The sequence below is a fragment of the Morchella importuna genome (genome assembly GCF_003444635.1).
Source record: "Morchella importuna strain M04M26 chromosome Unknown Morimp01GS013, whole genome shotgun sequence".
Lineage (NCBI taxonomy): Eukaryota > Fungi > Ascomycota > Pezizomycetes > Pezizales > Morchellaceae > Morchella > Morchella importuna.
In genome coordinates, this window is record NW_025763410.1 from 722,554 (window position 1) to 740,307 (window position 17,754).

The following is a 17,754-nucleotide window of genomic DNA, read 5'->3' on the forward strand; positions in this document are numbered from 1 at the left end:
CTCGGGGTTTGAATTCGACTCCGAAAGATGATGTTGAACCTGCTGTATGCTAATCACTACAATAGTAACAGGTACCGCTTCACACTTAACCACGCGGCCACAAGAATACCTAGCTGGTATTTTATTCAATATATATATTCTACACTAAGTATAATAGCTCTACTTTAATTCCCAGGGTTTAGATTCGACTCCGGAACATGGTGTTGAAATTGCTATATGCTAACCACCACAATAGTAACAGGTAGCGCTTCCCACTTAACCACGCGGCCACAAGAATACCTAGCTGGTATTTTATTCAATATATACATTCAATGCATGTTAATCTAATTCTATTATAATTCCCAGAGTTTAGATTCGACTCCGGAACATGGTGTTGAAATTGCTATATGCTAACCACCATAATAGTAACAGGTAGCGCTTCCCACTTAACCACGCGGCCACAAGAATACCTAGCTGGTATTTTATTCAATATATACATTCAATGCATGTTAATCTAACTCTATTATAATTCCCAGAGTTTAGATTCGACTCCGGAACATGGTGTTGAACCTGCTGTATGCTAACCACTACAATAGTAACAGGTACCGCTTACTGCTTAACCAAGCAGCTACAAGGATACCTAGCTGGTGTTTTATTCAATATATACATTCAACGCATGTTACTCTATCTCTATTATAATTCCAAGGGTTTAGATTCGACTCCGAAAGATGGTATCGAGGAGTAAATCTCAATGTAAAGTAACCCTCACCATTATACCAAGTATCAAATCGCCGCTCAACTACACGGCAACATGCATATCTAGCGGCTATTTTCTTCTATATATACTTTGCACGTATGCTACACTATCCCTATTAAAATTTCTAAGCCTTAGATTCGACTCCGACTCATGTCACTACTATGGACCATCATATTACACAATGCGGGCTGTTATCAAATTGAAACTGCCAAGAATTGCGATTCAAGTTGCCAAGAATTGCCAAGAATTGCCGAGATTCATGCATGGTATTTTATGCAATCCGGCACAACAATTACAATTACATTTGTCAAATCACAAACCAAACCTTGGCATCAATTGATACAGATGTCCACAAACGCCCGGCTGCCCGGCTCAGTTGCTGGCGCCGCTGGTTACCACTCTCTAGGTGTGTGTGTGTGTGTGTGTGTGTGAGTGAGAGTCCATGACGCGATGGCTCCTCTCGTTAAAGCCGATGCCAAGCTTAAGCACCTGGCCTCCACGGCGCATTCCCGGCCGGTAGAGCCGTTACTACGCGAGACCGCCGTTGACATTGCTGTGTGTGTGGGGTGTGCGTGGGTGTGCGTGCGTGTCTCAGCCAGGCAGGCAGGCAGGCAGCCAGCCAGTCCAATCCTCCAGTCGGCGCGGTGCTGCAGCGACGAGTGGGAGAGCAGCACGGGAGAGTAGCACCACGGGAGGGAGAGAAAACTTACGTACGCGCGCGCATGCGGGGTTACTTGGTTGGAAGAAGAGGGAGATCGCGAGGGAGCTTTTTCTTCTTTCTCTCTCACCTGGAGCAATTGCTGTCTGTCTGTTGTCTGTAGCTACGACTGAAGAGAAGTGCGTACGCGTTGCACCGGCCGCGAATCTGTGCAAGAGCTCCATCCCTCCATCCCTCCATCCCTCCATCCCTCCATCCATCTCTACGATCCCTCCATCTACAATACATACATATACATATACATTTACTTAATTGCACCACTACACACAATTATAAAAGCTAACGAACCTTCCCACAACAGCTAGAAACTAAAACTCACAGAACGACAACAGACAGCACAATGAGCTACCGAGATCCAAATCCTCTCCAGTCTCGATTCGACGGCGGCGTGCCCTTCAGAGGTATTCCCCCCCTGCCCTGCCCTGCCCTGCCCTGCCCCACCTCACCCCACCCCCACCTCGCCCCGCTGGCTACATTATCTATACTGACACGACCCCGCCAGACGTCGAACTCCTCCGCGACGATTACTGGCCCCGCCGCTACAGGAATGGCCGCTACCGAGAAGACGGCGAAGAGTGGGACGGCCGGTCCGTCTCGCCAATGAGGGAGATATATCACGCGGAATGGACGAGCGGCATCTTCCACCCAACGGTCGCCCCACGGCCACCGCCAACGCCAGAGCTGGAACTGGAGCCAGAGCCAGAGCCAGCACCGCAGAAACGCCGCCTCCTCCGCTCAGCATTCGTCGCGCTCCTCACAGCCTCTGCATACCTCGTTCTCTTCCTCCTCACGACGCAATGCCTCGGCACGCTGTACACGCTGCTGCTATCGGAATGGCACGACTCGCTGCAACAGCTCAACACCTGGGCAGCCGCCAAATTCGAGGCCTCACAGACAGGCGGCAAACTCCTCCCCTTCCTCCAACGCACATGGTCGTTCCTGTCCCACACCCTCCCCCCACTCCTCCGTAAAACCTACGCTGTAACATTCCACCTCGCCGCCATCCTCCACCAGTTCACCACCACGCTCCCCCGGACCCATCAGCTCCCAGAGCTCCTGCACGGCATCTACAATGCCGCCATAGCCCGCGCCACGCAGCTCCACCACCACATCCGCTCCGCGAGCGGAACACCTGCATGCCCGTCCGCTGAATGCCTTCGGATTGCCGAACGCACAACCCGTTTTATAGCATCGACGCGCGAGCTCGTTATCACCGCCACCGTCGTGCTCAGTGTGCTGGCGGTGCTTGCGGCGGCGAATTATGCGCAGCGGGTGCTATCGAAGCTGGTACACGGGGTGCTGCGTCTGGTGCTGCTGGGAAAGAAGTGGTCGAGCAGCACCAGCGGCATGACGGAGGTGAGTGCTATCACTGTGGGTGAGGGTGTGCGCCAGGCCGTCAAGAACATGGAGAGCCTGCGGAAGCGCGCGGAGAGCGCGTCGCTGGTGCTGGAGGTGTTTAGTCGGACTGTGGGTGACTACTGCGGGGTGGTGAACGAGGACCTGCGGGAGTTGGTGGTGCAGGCGCTGGAGGATGTTGTGGGCATTGGGAAAGAGTTGGGTATTGAGGAGGTGGGGGTGAAGATGACAGCGGGGGCGGGGACGGCGGGTGGGACGGCGGCCGGGACAGCGGGAGAGGGAGTGTGCGTGGTGTGTTATGATGGCGTGGCGGATATGGTGGTGTTGCCGTGTAGGCATTTGGCGCTGTGTGTGGTACGTGTCATATTGCTTTTTCTTCCCTCCTGATGCGGGCGTGGTGCTGATGAGACGGGGGACGTAGACCTGCTGCGACGGAATGAGTATCCGCGAGTGCGGTGGCGCGGGCTACGGGAATGCGAAATGCCCGATTTGTAGAACAACCGTTATGGACCGAGTATGTATTCCCGCGCCAAAGAAGAAGGAGAAACACAAAGAGGGGGTGGGTGTGTAGAGATATGCTAACACACGTTGTCCCGACCAGATGAAAATATTTCGAAGCTAGCTAGCCAGCGGCACGAGTTTCCTATGTCTGTACTATAGCAAAAAAAAAAAATTCTTCAATGTCTGTATATGTATACGTACGGGGTGTATATATCTATATCTGTGCGTGTGTACGGCACATTTGCGGCTTTGGATGGCCTGACAATAAATGTCTGTTTTCTCTTGTAACTTTGTTCTGGTTGGTTAGCTGGCTATGTAGTTGGTTGAATGCAATGTACCTGGGTTCACCTTAAATACCGAGACGCCTCGGATTTTGTATGGGAGCCGCCCATGGCAACCAAAAAGCAGCCAATGAATTTTGGTCTTGGCCCTGAAATTTGTATGGGGGAAAAAAGTACAAAGAAACTTCATATATACTCACTCAAAAATCTAAATATTTCCCTAAAAATACAAAAAGAATAACCCTTGCTCTGGCCATCACCTTAATAGCAATCCTAAACTTTCAAATATGGAGGTTGTGTTGCAAAAGCTGCAACACACAATTCAAATAACCTCTTGGCCGCCAAGTGTCCTTTTTTTCTGAATCGACCAATAGCAGACGCCCGCTGGCCCTTACAGCCCAAAATGGGGTTCTCAGTACTTATCCTTAACCCCCGGTACGTACACTTATGTAAAAGGGAGTATGGTATACCTGTTGGTGAATAGGTGGTAAGTGATGAGTGCCAGCGGCCCAAGATGTGGAGTAGGGGAGGTATGGGAGGGCCGGAATGACGGAAGCAGTTTTGTAAAGGAACATACATACCAGATATCCACACTGTATGAGGCCTTCAGGGCTGCCGCAGTGTCTTCTGGAGCTTGGAGCGGGGAACAGTAGAGGGCTGGAGAAGAGAAGCGGTGGGTACGTTTTACGTGTGTGTATAGAAGACGGGAATGAACGTGCGGAGGTGCAGCGGGAGCTTGTGTATGGATGATAATATATGCTGAAAAGTAGGACGATGTCTAGGGCTAACTCAAGTCAACTTATAGGAAACCGGCCAGATAGGCCCGGGACACCATATGTATCCCTTGATCTTGACAGCGGGACGTTTACTCTCTGGCCATCACTCGACTCGTAGAAGGTCAGGCTCGTGCTCGCGGGAAAAAGTTCAAGCAAATGATGAATTTATTTGTGAAAAATAGGCTCGATTATATATATAGGTATTCCTGCACATATATTAAAAACTCTACCTAATTAAAGACCGGACAAAAATAAGGGCCCGTTTGGCAGTTTCGTGGTTATGAAACTCCATTAGACGAGTGCAAATGGTGATTTTTGAAAACGGAGTTTTGGGCTTCCCAAACAGCAGTGTAGTTTGGTTGTCAAGGTGGATGATATATTTGGTGGGTTTTGAGCGTTGCAACGAAAACGGAGCTGAAAAGTAGGTAATATCTACTTTTCAAAATTGGCATGCCAAACACAAATATTTCTTGCAAAACGGAGTTATGGAATAAATGAAACGGGGTTTTCCCGTTGCCATACAAATTTGCCAACAAAACTCCGTTTGGACCTGCTCCCAAACGGGCCCTAAATGATTGAAAATCTACCTAAAAACTGTCCTACTGGGTCTGAATATCTAATAGTAGAAACATATAGATGGCTCGAGCTATCTCAAGTCGAGCTACTGATAGGGCTCGCGCTCGATCTAACTCGGCTCGTGGCCCACCTGAGCTCGTATACGTAAGACTTGGGAGAAAAGTTCAAGTTGGGGACTTGAGACAACTCGACTCGTCGACCACACTAATGCTGTGGCCTTACTGCTCGCCTTGAACGGCATGTATACATTGGGAGAGATACGTAGTAGTACTGGCCGTATTTATGGGATATCGCTGTCTCTGGAGATATATATAGCTTTGGAGTCTTGTAGTGATCGGTATATATCGCTACAGGCAGCTTACTACTAGTACTTGGCTTATACCGCCTCTTCCCGCTCGGGGGGGTGGGATGTCCCCCGGGTCTATATAGCTATACGAAGAAAAGAAGAATGGTGAAAGGGTCGAATATCTTAATTTGTATGTGAAATCGATTCGCTCAATTTGTGTTAGGAATCGATCACTTTTGTTGGCATAGCAATAAGAATCTATTCCCCATATGATGAAAACTACACACGGGATCCATAAGAACGTATCCATCGAGCTATAGAGTTAGGCAGTCAAAGATACATGTAGATCACTGAGAGGGTGTCTCTATGGTCTGAATATGTTACATGCAGGGTTGAGTTCTCTCTTCACGAGTCGAAGGATGGCCATGTGAGGAGCTAGCTAGTTAGAGTGACATAGAAATCTTCATTAACTAAAAGGGGGTATTTTTCTTTGTATACATCTTTCACCGATACCGAATGGTTCAACTGTCTCCATATCTTCTTCCCGCCATTTCTAATCTAAACAATTTGCAATAGAATGTTCCAAGACAACCATGAGACCGTCAATATATGCGCGCGTGAATTTGTTCTAGTATAAAACCATACATAGGGTGCTATCTTCTATGCCATTAATAGATTTTGAAGTTCCTAACAATGGTCAGTCCTCGTCCGGTGTTTGAATCTAGGGCCCATTGACATACCTTCAAGTGCTGGTTTGATGTGGACTTTTGAGTCTGAGACGTCAAAATGCCTGCAATAGCCAACTTTCTTTTCTGGAAAGACAACATGGACTTTGTCGAGAGTTTAGCTACATATGCAACGCACGAGGGACCCCGGGGGGGGGGGGGAGGGTGGGTATTGCACTGACCTCCTCAATGGAGTTTTTCACGATATAGCGGGTTGTAACAACTTCATTTTTTTGGCCGATCCGGTGTACTCTGTCCAATGCCTGATGTTCAACCATTGGATTCCACTGGGGTTCCATAAGGTGTACTCGAGAGGCGACGGTGAGGTTTAAACTTTTGTCTACTCAGCAATGCTATGCCTCAGATAGCGAGGGAAAGGGGGATATTTACCCAACAGCTCCACTGCCGATCGATATCAGCACGATATTGATCTGCGGATCCGCGCGAAAACAACGAACTGATTCATCTCGTTGTCGCATAGAGTGCCTTCCATCATACCGACAAAACCTCATTTGTTCATTGTTTAATGCAATTGCTACCAGATCTAACATTTTCGTCCAACAAGAAAATACAACACTAGAAAAGAGGTTTAGTATTAACGTATGCTATTTAGATAGGTTTAGTTTATGGAACACTACCTTTTAATTGGTTTACCCTCGCTGTCCTTTCCAGCATCTAGCTGAAGGTTCCTTATTAATGCCTTGACCTTTGTAGACGGTCCGCCGTAAGGTCTATCCTCCATTCATTGAGGATTGTCCTCATCTTTGAGACTCTCTAGCGAGAACCCAGCAATTTCTGCGCATTTAGGACAAGAAATTTGAGACGAAGTGCCGAGTTGCGTTGTATTTAGCTCATACAGTCTTAAACAGCTGTCACAAATGGTGTGGGGACAAGTTTGCGAAGAGGTTGCTTCGGATTCTGCTTCGGCCGCATCGATTGTTTTGCTGCATAGTGCGCATCTTGGCGCAAAAAATTCGCTTGCAATTTGTTGAGTCGGACTTTCTTCCTGCACGCAGTCTTCCATTTCGATATCCGAGCTGGTTTGTGGGTTTATGTGATCAGCATATGAGTATCCTTCCAGCCTATTTTGTACCATTGAGGGCAATAGGTCTTTTCCATGGTCACACATCAATCTTAGCCTAAGGATAGACTGCAGAATACTAAAATAACTGGAACCACTTCTGCTTTCAGTGAGAGCTTGCTCGATCATATTCGCCGAATCCTTTTTGCAAATTTCATATAGACGTCTTTCTGGAGGTTCAAGGTGGATATATACTTCTTGATCAATCTTCGGTGGTAGCTCAAGAATATCTTTGGTCCTCCTTAAGCAGGTGGAGCCTATGAGTATACAGAGGCATCTCAAACCCTCTGGGTTTGCATCTTTCAGAGGTCGAACAATGTATTTGGAAAATGTACCCTCCTCATCAAATGGCGATAGACGTAGGAATCGGAGAAGTGTTCCAAAATCTTGTAGCTTATTCTGTATTGGAGTGCCGCTAAGACACCAACGGCGTTGCGCTTCAAGCATACAGACTGCTTTCGACTGTTGCGTCGAGTGTTCCCTAATTATATGTGCTGTTGTATCCCCGTTAGCTTGAATCGGGACCGGACTTCCAGTAGGATTCTCCAATACCTTCATCAAGGACCATCCGGAACCATTTGATCTCTTTCAGGGGTGACCGGCGATACTGGTTGACTTGTTTCGAAAAAACTTCGGCTCTTATGGTTGCATAGGTAGTGAGAACGATATCAAAATCCATGAGCTTCTCAATGCTGATATCTTTCTGTGCTCCGTGGTATGTATAAAAACTTACTGCTCCGGGTTTAATGTGACTAATTGCGTTATCTTAGCCACTTAATTCGAGAAAAGGTCTCTAGAAGAGCGTAGTATATATACATATTCACTTACGTGCGTATTTGTTCTTTCCAGCTCTCTAACACTATTGGTAGATATTTGAATAAGTATATGGGTGCTAATTAAACTCTAAACTGAGAAAAAGCCTACGTGATGCGGGTGCAACAATCAGGGTTGCCCTGGCATGTTTTCGGACTCGATTCAACGTAGTGTAATATTGGTAATTTGTACTCTGCGTGAACAAGTGTGCTTGGTCGAGGCTGCCGGTTATTAAAGCAAGAGTCGTGAGCGACTTTCCTAGTCCCATATCGTCGGCAAGTATGCCTCCAGGGACTGCCTGGGGCCTTGCGCAGGTCTTTTCCTTTGTGATTGAATTTAGATAACTATATATTCCCACAACGCTCCCAGTCAATATATAGATGTATACTCTTATATTCAACACAGGGCGCGCGCCCGAAGATTACCTAACAACTCCAAGTTCGTTTTTTATTGGTTTATAGATCGAAGTACTGGTAAGCATATCTTCCTCATGAAAAGCAGGAGCTGTCTCTTTCCAGAGCATAAAATACACAGCCTGTTTTTGATGGCTGATGACCAAAATCAGAATAGTTTTCGCGATTTAAACAATTTGAGACCTCAAACAACGATAATACTGGGGTGATGGTACCTTAATAGCGATGTTTGAAGTTCGTCTCCCATTTTAATTTCTGGTAATTTATCATTGATGTTGATATCAAAGATTGTCTTGACCTTTTCCTCAACGTTTCGGAGACGTGAGGGAGATGCAGTGACTTGGCTCGTCGTAACATGCTCATTTTCGTTAAAATAATGAGGATTTTTGTATTTGGGTTTCTTCTCGTTGTTCACTGGAGACTGAAGATAGATGCGGTTTGTAGAAAGGATCTTTCCTACATCATCTCCGACACTGCTAGCACCGTAAACATTAATGTAGATAAAGATCGAGTTCTGTGGCTCTTTGGTTTTTGTTTTGGGTATCTCTTCCGGGGGTAACTCAGGGGACGGTTGTGGTGAAGGTAGAAAGGCCTGTAATCGAACTGATGGTATCTCTAGGATTTGAGAAATTCCCTTCGCTGAAATATCATCTAAGATTCCAATGTATTCCTTATCTCCAGAAGATAGATGGACTGTTGCGAGTGACTTCAGAAAGTTGATGGTTGTCTCAATTTGGGTATGCGTTTTAAGCTTGCTCCTCTTACTATTCACTACTTGTGGTACACAAAGCTGTCGCAGATAGTCTGCACGTCCAGAGACGATGGTAGAGTATTTGATCTATGATGGGTAAGCTGGGCGTCTATGTATAGCCAAGAGGGTAAGCAGAGAAAGCTTAAGTGACTCAAGTATATACCATTCCAAAACACATCTCTGGCCCATTAATTTCTTGGTGCATAACAATGTCGTCTTCATCGTAATACTCTACTTGTGTTAATGGTCAGAATGATGTGCGCGTGTCTTGCCACTTTATGTTGTGTAAAAGATTCAGACCTTCATTGAAACTTATTGGCGTATCGGTATCATTCAAATGCAGGTTTTTGAAACAATTTTCACGCCCAGCATAGGAATCTGGACTGTTGACTTCGATCCGTGGGGCCCCCAAGCATCTGGGGTTCTTGTAGATATTTTCTTCTGCATGATATCTTAAGACTGCTAAACTATCCGTCTCTGTAGAAGAATGGCCGACAGGACTGACGGAGAGTGGATACACAGCAGGAGTGCTCGGACTGGAACATGGGGTATTTGCACCACTAGGAATACGCAAAGGTGATCTATAACGGGTGAAGCTTTCACTAAAGCTATATCTTTGCCTCTTATCTTGGTTCGTGATTTCCTGGGTAGAATCGTAGTGGCCGCGGGATTCACAAAATTCGATAAAATCGCGTTTAGGCGAGGGTGTAGGATACATGTCATTCGAAGGATCCATGGAGTGAAATATTAGAAGGCTACACAAGTGGGGAAATCAAAAGAATTTTCGGCGTTTCCCCAAGCTACATACATGTACTTACATACCTAGATGATAAAAAACGAGGCTATCAACTTTTATCGCTGACGTATGTATATACATATACATCCCGGGGCTGAGCTGAAGAACAAACCTACAAATATGTGACACGCAGCAGGACCCTAGCTCTTCGATAGCATTAGCAACTACATGTAGCTATAATAGGTTGGCCCATAACACCATGCATGAGTCTCCATCCAAACGAGCAAACTGTGCGGCTAAACACTTGCTAGCCTCGTTTGATTACTACATAAACAGTCCCGGGTACTGGCTTTGCTCTACTATACTATTACCCCTACAACTTATACTACTACTCTTGCTACTACTACCGCTACGCTGCTGCGACTGCTAAAAGATTCTTCGCGACGTTGACGCGAATTGGGTATTCAATCCCACGATCGCATCATGGCGGGAAGCACAGGAACCTCTAGGGCTTTCGAACGCGCACTGCTGAGTTTCAGAAACAAACTGCTACACGAAGAAATTCAGGCCTTTACCGGCACAACATTAGAAGACATTCGCAAACAAGCCAGCGCAATACAGGATTTGCAAGAAAAGAAGGGGATGTTGCGAAATATGCGAAGAATTCAACCGTTGATTAATGGCCTTACGCAATTTTCGGGTGTCATTGAAGTATTTGTACAATCTAAGCCTGAAGTTCTGGCATTCATATGGGTAATTTCTTTCTTATATAGATATATATGAAACCTGCTTATATATTTATATTTTATTCTTAATAGGGCCCGATAAAATTCCTTCTTCAAGTATGCAGCCAAGCCAACCTATTCTATGAAGCTGATACTGGCTTCTCATGCGCATGCGAGGGAAATGGCGGGACTCTTACCTCATTATAAATATCTTTGGAGTTGCTAGTACTTACTAACGATCTTTTAGGTTGTAAGCTCGTATACGGAGGCTTTTGATAAGCTTCTGGACGCTTTCCAAACACTAGGAGAAAACCTTTCTAGATTCCAAGTATACGAAAAGACGTTTCTCGATGTTCCTCGAATGCAAGATGTCATTGTAATGATATACGAGGATATCCTAAGATTCTACCAAGCTACATTGAATTTCTTTCGAGAAAAATGTGCCTACCTACTTCTATGAATTATTTCCCTGAAGTTCAGGCTCTGGTATCCTGTTATAAATATGAATTTAACACTAACTCCGTGTACGCTGTAGGCTGGCGAAGGCTGTTTAGATCCCTGTGGAATACTTTTAATGATAAGTTTGGAAACATACTTTCCGACCTTGATCGGCATAAAGAACTGGTCGACAGGGAAGCCTCAACAACTCACATAGCCGAAGCACGTGCTGCCCGCCAAGCAGCGCAGAAAGCGGAAGAAACAACAAGAGCCTATAGAGAGAAACAAAACCTTCTACAAATTAAGATTTGGTTGGGCCCCGTAGACTACGACGCCTTTCTCGCAAAGTTAAGAAGTCCCTATAGCACAATTACCGGGCTTTGGTTCGTTCAGGAGAATGGTGTACAGGAATGGTTAGATAAGACAGACAATTCAAAGAGATTATTATGGTTAACTGGTATTCCTGGAGCCGGTAAGTGTTGGCTTTCCATTCAATTCTTGATCTCTCTTGTATGTAAAGGTATGCAAGTGCATTGTTCTCATACCAATACGCGCCACTGGAGTCAAAACCATTGACCCAAGAGCCTCCAAACCGGCATGGCAACCCTAGGCTTGCATGGTGGCGTAGGCAGTCATCTTTCTCGCTATATATATATATATACATGTATGTACGTGCATGTACAAATTCACTAATACTAGACACTTGGTAGGCAAGACATTCTTATCAGCTTCGTTCTTAAGACATACGCAATCGATTTACGAGGGTAAAAATGTGCCTATAGCTTACGCGTTTCTCAGACATGATAGTGATAACACCTTCGCAATGATAATGCTGACACTTATCTCTCAACTACTACACCACAATCTCCAGCAATTAGCTTACTTTGATGAAATGCGTGAATCGAAAACCCACCCTCCAAGCTCCCAGGAAGAGGTTCAAGAGATGTTCAAATTTATACTTGGAAATATTGGTGTTTCTTACATCTTTATAGATGGTTTAGACGAAATTGACATCGACAAGAGAAAAATGGTGCTCGATACGCTATGTTATCTCTTAACGGAAGCGGAAAATCTTAAGATATTTCTTAGTAGCAGAGATGAGGTGGATATATCAACATCCTTAACAAACTTTAATAAACACATTCATCGGGTTGATCTAGCGGGGAAAAACCAGCAGGACATCAAAACATATATTGCGGAGGAGGGCAAAGAGGTTTTTAGAAGATTTAGCTTGGACGACGACACGCGACAGCAAATTCAAGATATCCTCGATGAAGTGTGCGACAAGGCTGAAGGTGTGTAATCTCAACATCTACGGTATTACTATTGCTTACTAGGTGTAGGGATGTTTTTATGGGCTCGCTTGGTCATTATCGACCTAAAAGGCCAGGTTAATATTGAGGGACTTGAAGATGCGGCCCGCCATTTACCAGTTGGGCTCGATGAGGCGTTAGTATTAGCATATCTTTGAAAAACCGTTCCATGTGTGGCTAATTCGTGTTCGACCCCCGTTTTTATTTAGGTATGGGCGAATTTTAAACCGCATAAAAGAGAAATTATCTCAGACTGAACGAGATCTTGCGAGAAGAGTCTTAGGATGGGTTGTGTGTAGTACAAGACCTTTAAGTTTGAATGAACTTAAACATGCTATGGCAATCGATATCGATAAAGAGGATAGGTGCATAAACAAGAAGAGAATAATATTGAGACGGTTGGATGAGCTTTGTGGACCCGTCATAGAGTTTGATGCAGAGGATAAAATCCACTTTGTTCATTTCACGGCGAAAGAGTAAGTTTCAGTAATGATCTATTGCTAGCTATAAGTGGCTAATAAGGTGCATGCACCTCAAAGATACCTCACGAGCAAGTATAGTGGAATGTTTATAAGTCACTCGAATGCTCATCAAGATATTGCGATTACCTGCATCAGATACCTGTCATTTTCTTGCTTTGATCTAAATATAACAGATGATAAAGTCAAAGAGAATGTACTATCGGGAGAGTATTGCCTCCATCTATATGCCGAACGAAACTGGATGTATCATGTCAACCATGCAATATTAGAGCTAGACCGCGATAGTGGCTCGACTGAATCGCTTGCTTCTTTATTGGTCAAGTTTGTACAACTTAGGTTAAGCGAAGACCCGCCGCAGGCTGCGAACCAAGCCGTTCCCTCCGAATGGCGCTTCTTGGAAAGTCTTAAGTCTCCGCCAAACGTGCAGAGACATCTCATTGATTACTGTATATTCAATTCCGGAGAGGGTTTATCTAAAGGAATTTTATGTGAGTCAGCCCCGTTCATTCCTATATATATACCTTGTTCTATGTCTTATACTGTTTACCAGCCGACCCCCTTACACTACAAAAATCGACGCAAAAGTTTAGACAGCATCTTGAAGATATCTTCACTTTATCTAAAAAGTCGAATGATCAGGACCAACTTCAAAGTATATATAGAAACTATGGTGGAAACATATTCAAGTGTTCTCGGGTACAATGCTTCCATTACGTCAATGGGTTTGACGCCGAGGACAAGAGAGATAAGCATTTGAATACCCATATTCGACCCTTCCTGTGTCATTTTCAATGGTGTGACTTTGCCTCATTTGGTTTTGGGACTATGGAAGCCTTTAAAGCTCATCTCCAACGGTATCATCAAACTCATGTTTCTAATATCGATACACAGACTGGGGGTCCTTCTAGCCTGAGTACTTCCCCGCCCTTGAGAATACCTGACCTCACGACGCTCCTATTTGACGCAATAAGTACTGGGAATGTGTCAAGGGTCAAGGACGTGTTGGAGCTTGGTGTTGATCTAAATTGTGGTATCTTTAACAACAACGGCGAATCCTTCTTACATTACACGCTCGCGTTAGGACACAACGATATTTTTGAACTACTTTTGGAGAAAGGAGCTTCTGCGGATACTCTGGATAGGGGGCCGTCGACGACTATTCTAAACTCTGCAATCGCTAAAGGATTAAAAGAATATGTTGAATTATTATTGGAATGGGGAGCCGGCGTTGATAGATTAAAGGAGGGGGTAAGTGCGGGTGCAATAAATGTGAGCACCATTCCTCCGCCTTTGATAGTAGCAGTTCAAAACAACCAGTCGGAATCAGCTCAGCTCCTCCTCGAAAATGGAGCGGCTGTGGACTTACCAGATGGGAATGGCAATGTAGCTCTCATCTACGCCGTCAAGATATCCCCAGATATCGTCGAGCTACTGCTAGAGAAGGGGGCAAGTGCGAATCCGATATCCTCTGCCGGCAATCCGGCTTTGATAATAGCACTTCGAAACAACCAGTCGGAATCAGCTCGGCTCCTTCTCGGAAAGGGAGCGGATGTGGACTTACCAGATGGGAATGGCGATGTAGCTCTCATATACGCCATCAGATGGTGCCCAGATACCGTCGAGCTACTGCTAGAGAAGGGGGCAAGCGCGAATACAATATCCTCTGCCGGCAATCCGGCTTTGATAGTAGCACTTCGAAACAACCAGTCGGAATTAGCTCGACTGCTCCTCGAACAAGGAGCGGATGTGGACTTACCAGATCGGAAGGGTGATGCAGCTCTCATACACGCCGTCAGCAACTCCCCAGAAACTCCAGATATCATCAAGATACTGCTAGAACAGGGGGTAAGTGTAGATACCGTATCATCGGACGGTACTCCGGCTTTGATACTGGCTATTAAATACGGCCAAATGCAATCACTTCGATTCCTCCTCGAAGAAGGAGCGGATGTGGACTTACCAGATCGGAAGGGTGATGCAGCTCTCATACACGCCGTCAGCAACTCCCCAGACACTCCAGATATCATCAAGATACTGCTAGAACAGGGGGTAAGTGTAGATACCGTATCATCGGACGGTACTCCGGCTTTGATACTGGCTATTAAATACGGCCAAATGCAATCACTTCGACTCCTCCTCGAAGAAGGAGCGGATGTGGACTTACCAGATCGGAAGGGTGATGCAGCTCTCATACACGCCGTCAGCAACTCCTCAGAAACTCCAGATATCATCAAGGTACTGCTAGAGCAGGGGGCAATTGTAGATACCGTATCATCGGACGGTACTCCGGCTTTGATACTGGCTATTAAATACGGCCAAATGCAATCATTTCGACTCCTCCTCGAACAAGGAGCGGATGTCGACTCAAAAGATCGGTATGGCAACGCAGCTCTCATACACGCCGTCAGCACCCTCTCATCTCCTACAGATATCGTCAAGGTACTGCTAGAGCAGGGGGCAAATGTAAACATTGTATCGCCGGACGGTACTCCGGCTTTGATATTGGCTATTCAAAACCGGTGGGAGGAGTCAGCTCAACTCCTCATCGAACTAGGAGCGAATGTCGACTCAACAGATCGGTATGGCAATGCAGCTCTCATACACGCCGTCAAACAATCTTCACTAGCCACTGTCAAGTCCTTACTAGAGAAGGGGGCAAGCGCGGATACAATATCCCCGGAGCGCAACCCGGCTGCTCTAGTAGCACTTCTTGAAAGGGGCTCCTCATGCTCACCAATAGTTCAACGCCTCCTCGAAAAAGGAGAGTATATCGATGCCCACTGGAAAGATAAGGGTAGCGAAGCCGCGGTTAGGGCTGCGCAGCTATATACCGATGAAAAGTTGGAGATAATGAAGCTTCTAATATTGAAGTATCACGTCAGTCCGAATGCAAAAGATTATAATGGAACTCCAATCCTGGTTATCATGACCTTGCAAGGACAGAGTTCATGCTTAGGAATAGCCGAGTTTCTTATGTCAGAGGGAGCGGAGAGGGACCCGGACTTCAATGGTAGAGTGCCTAAGAAACCCTATAAATTCTAATCGAGATACATACATATATCTCTATTCAAACCCTTTTACACTAGGGAAAGTACCGCTAACCCACAAGATAGTAGATTTAATTGGACCCGGGATAAGAGAAAAAGTCGGTACGTAGTACACCCTAGCTGGCCCTTAAACGTACATGTACATGTGTATTTAAGCGTTGAGAAATCAGTACTAATCAAATATCTAACGGATATAGATGCACTGTTCGGAGCGATATATACTGGAATGATAAAAATGGTTAAAATTCTTATAGAAAAAAATGTACGTGTCAACGCGAAAGATCACAGGACAGAAGCGACACCTCTTATTGCGGCCTTACTCAGCCCCTATTATGAATATGAGATTCTTGAAATGCTTCTGAACGCCGGAGCAGCGGTCGATTACGTAAACAAGAGAACTGATGATTCGGCGCTCTTACTTGCAGCGCAAAGGATTACGGCAGATTCGGGGGCCGATGCGCTGAAGCTTCTTTTGAGGCATGATGCAAACATCAACATGACAGACAGAAAGGGACAGACAGCATTACACAAAATGGCGGAAAAGAAATATATATTCGCCGCTAGGACTCTGCTGGAGCATGGAGCTCGTGCTGATATACCTAATAAGCAGGGAAAAACTGCACTGACAATTTGGCCAGAGCTTAATCAAACAATACTTTCAACAACACAATCTTCACTCCAGTCGAGTGTACCGTTGTCCATGGATGAAACATAAGTATCAATCGACGACATGTGTATCTCGCGCTATTGGATTTGTTTGGGTAAAGGGAGTGTGCCAGGTTACCGTTCTTTTTATTTATTTATTTATATTTGGGCTTGATGGGGATGATGGGTTATTTTCTTTTTGACCTCTTTACCGTTCTTTCGATTTCTTTTCGTTCATCTTGACGATGGGGGCTCTTTCCAAGTCAGTTTGTTGGGGACCTGGGAACTTTCGTCCCCTATGTGAACCATTTATATCTCGCAATTATTAGTAAGTCGATCCAATCTACTAACCACTTCCTCCGACCATCCAAGATATATTCCCATTGTCATATTAACAGAGGATCTGGCTAATAATCTGCTAGTCGATCGATTCGTCACAATTCTTTTCATTTCTTTATGTTTATCTATAATTCCTGTTTCCTTAAAGTAAGTGACATCCGTCCCCACAAGACATCCCGTATCTGAGCTTTGTATCTAACGATTAGAACTAGAACCGATTACGAGACGACGGCGCAGATTTAGAGTGATGGTGTTTGGTGGTATTCCAGAGAGTTCTTTCATTTTGCAATGTTTTTTTCTATATAGCGGGGGTGGTGGTGGGACCCTAGGTTTTTCCTTTTCTCAAATTAAGTCATGTTTTATTTCCAGATCGTCCTATATCATCTCTTTTATTTGTGCTAACCCATCTTTGATTTGACTCCATATGAACTAAACCATATCGGTATAAGAAAGATGAAGTATCTGTGGGGTACTGTAAAAAGGAAGACGTCACTCAACTTGACGAGGGCACTGCAGTTAGACTGGGCTTTGGAGACACGAGTATGGTGTTCTCCGAAGTGTCGTGTAAATCTATCACGCCTTCACCAAGTAGCCAATAGCTCCCAGTATTCTAGGGAACTCTATTGCTCCCACCAATAGCTTTAAAGGCAATGAGTGGCTATTCCTACCGCAGGTCGGTATGCTATGTTCGATCGTATCCGTGCCTATCGGGGATAGGAGATTGGGAGCAATTGAGTGTGTTAAAGATAGAAAACGCTTTCCGGAATCGATATATATCGCCATCCCCCTGCTCTCTTTCATTTACCTTAGGGAGGCTGAAGAACGAGGAAGGATGTGACCCCAACGACCAATTTCTGGACTAGTTTGGAAGGTATAACTTGGCAACAGCACCCATGTCGCTGCAGCCAGTAGTAAAGCGGGATCTATCTTCTCGTACTACGTAAAAGATTCATAGATCACCATAGAATATGTGACAGGGGTATCCGTTCCTCGAAAAATCAAGCTTTGTGGGCGGC

At 45.4% G+C, this 17,754-nt stretch overlaps 3 protein-coding genes across 3 annotated transcripts; 2 read left to right on the forward strand and 1 right to left on the reverse strand.

Moving 5' to 3' along the window:
* Positions 1–1,186: 1,186 nt before the first annotated feature.
* Positions 1,187–3,432, forward strand: LAJ45_05104 (uncharacterized protein; the record flags this gene model as incomplete). The annotated part of the gene is made up of 6 exons (XM_046114677.1): positions 1,187–1,293; positions 1,570–1,573; positions 1,756–1,855; positions 1,957–3,164; positions 3,232–3,324; positions 3,412–3,432. 6 exons carry the CDS (start codon positions 1,187–1,189, stop codon positions 3,430–3,432), a joined length of 1,533 nt encoding a protein of 510 aa, XP_045972226.1.
* Positions 3,433–5,890: 2,458 nt separating this feature from the next.
* LAJ45_05105 (uncharacterized protein) lies at positions 5,891–9,749 on the reverse strand (the record flags this gene model as incomplete). The annotated part of the gene is made up of 14 exons (XM_046114678.1): positions 5,891–5,917; positions 5,971–6,060; positions 6,138–6,288; positions 6,346–6,357; positions 6,454–6,531; positions 6,594–6,686; positions 6,813–7,530; positions 7,589–7,788; positions 7,865–7,895; positions 7,961–8,193; positions 8,275–8,397; positions 8,478–9,100; positions 9,177–9,244; positions 9,314–9,749. 14 exons carry the CDS (start codon positions 9,747–9,749, stop codon positions 5,891–5,893), a joined length of 2,883 nt encoding a protein of 960 aa, XP_045972227.1.
* A 483-nt stretch (positions 9,750–10,232) lies between these two features.
* On the forward strand, positions 10,233–16,981 carry LAJ45_05106 (uncharacterized protein; the record flags this gene model as incomplete). The annotated part of the gene is made up of 5 exons (XM_046114679.1): positions 10,233–10,502; positions 10,568–10,591; positions 10,722–10,914; positions 11,010–11,384; positions 11,628–11,680. The coding sequence occupies 5 exons, from the start codon at positions 10,233–10,235 to the stop codon at positions 11,678–11,680; spliced, it is 915 nt and encodes a 304-aa protein (XP_045972228.1).
* Positions 16,982–17,754: the final 773 nt, after the last annotated feature.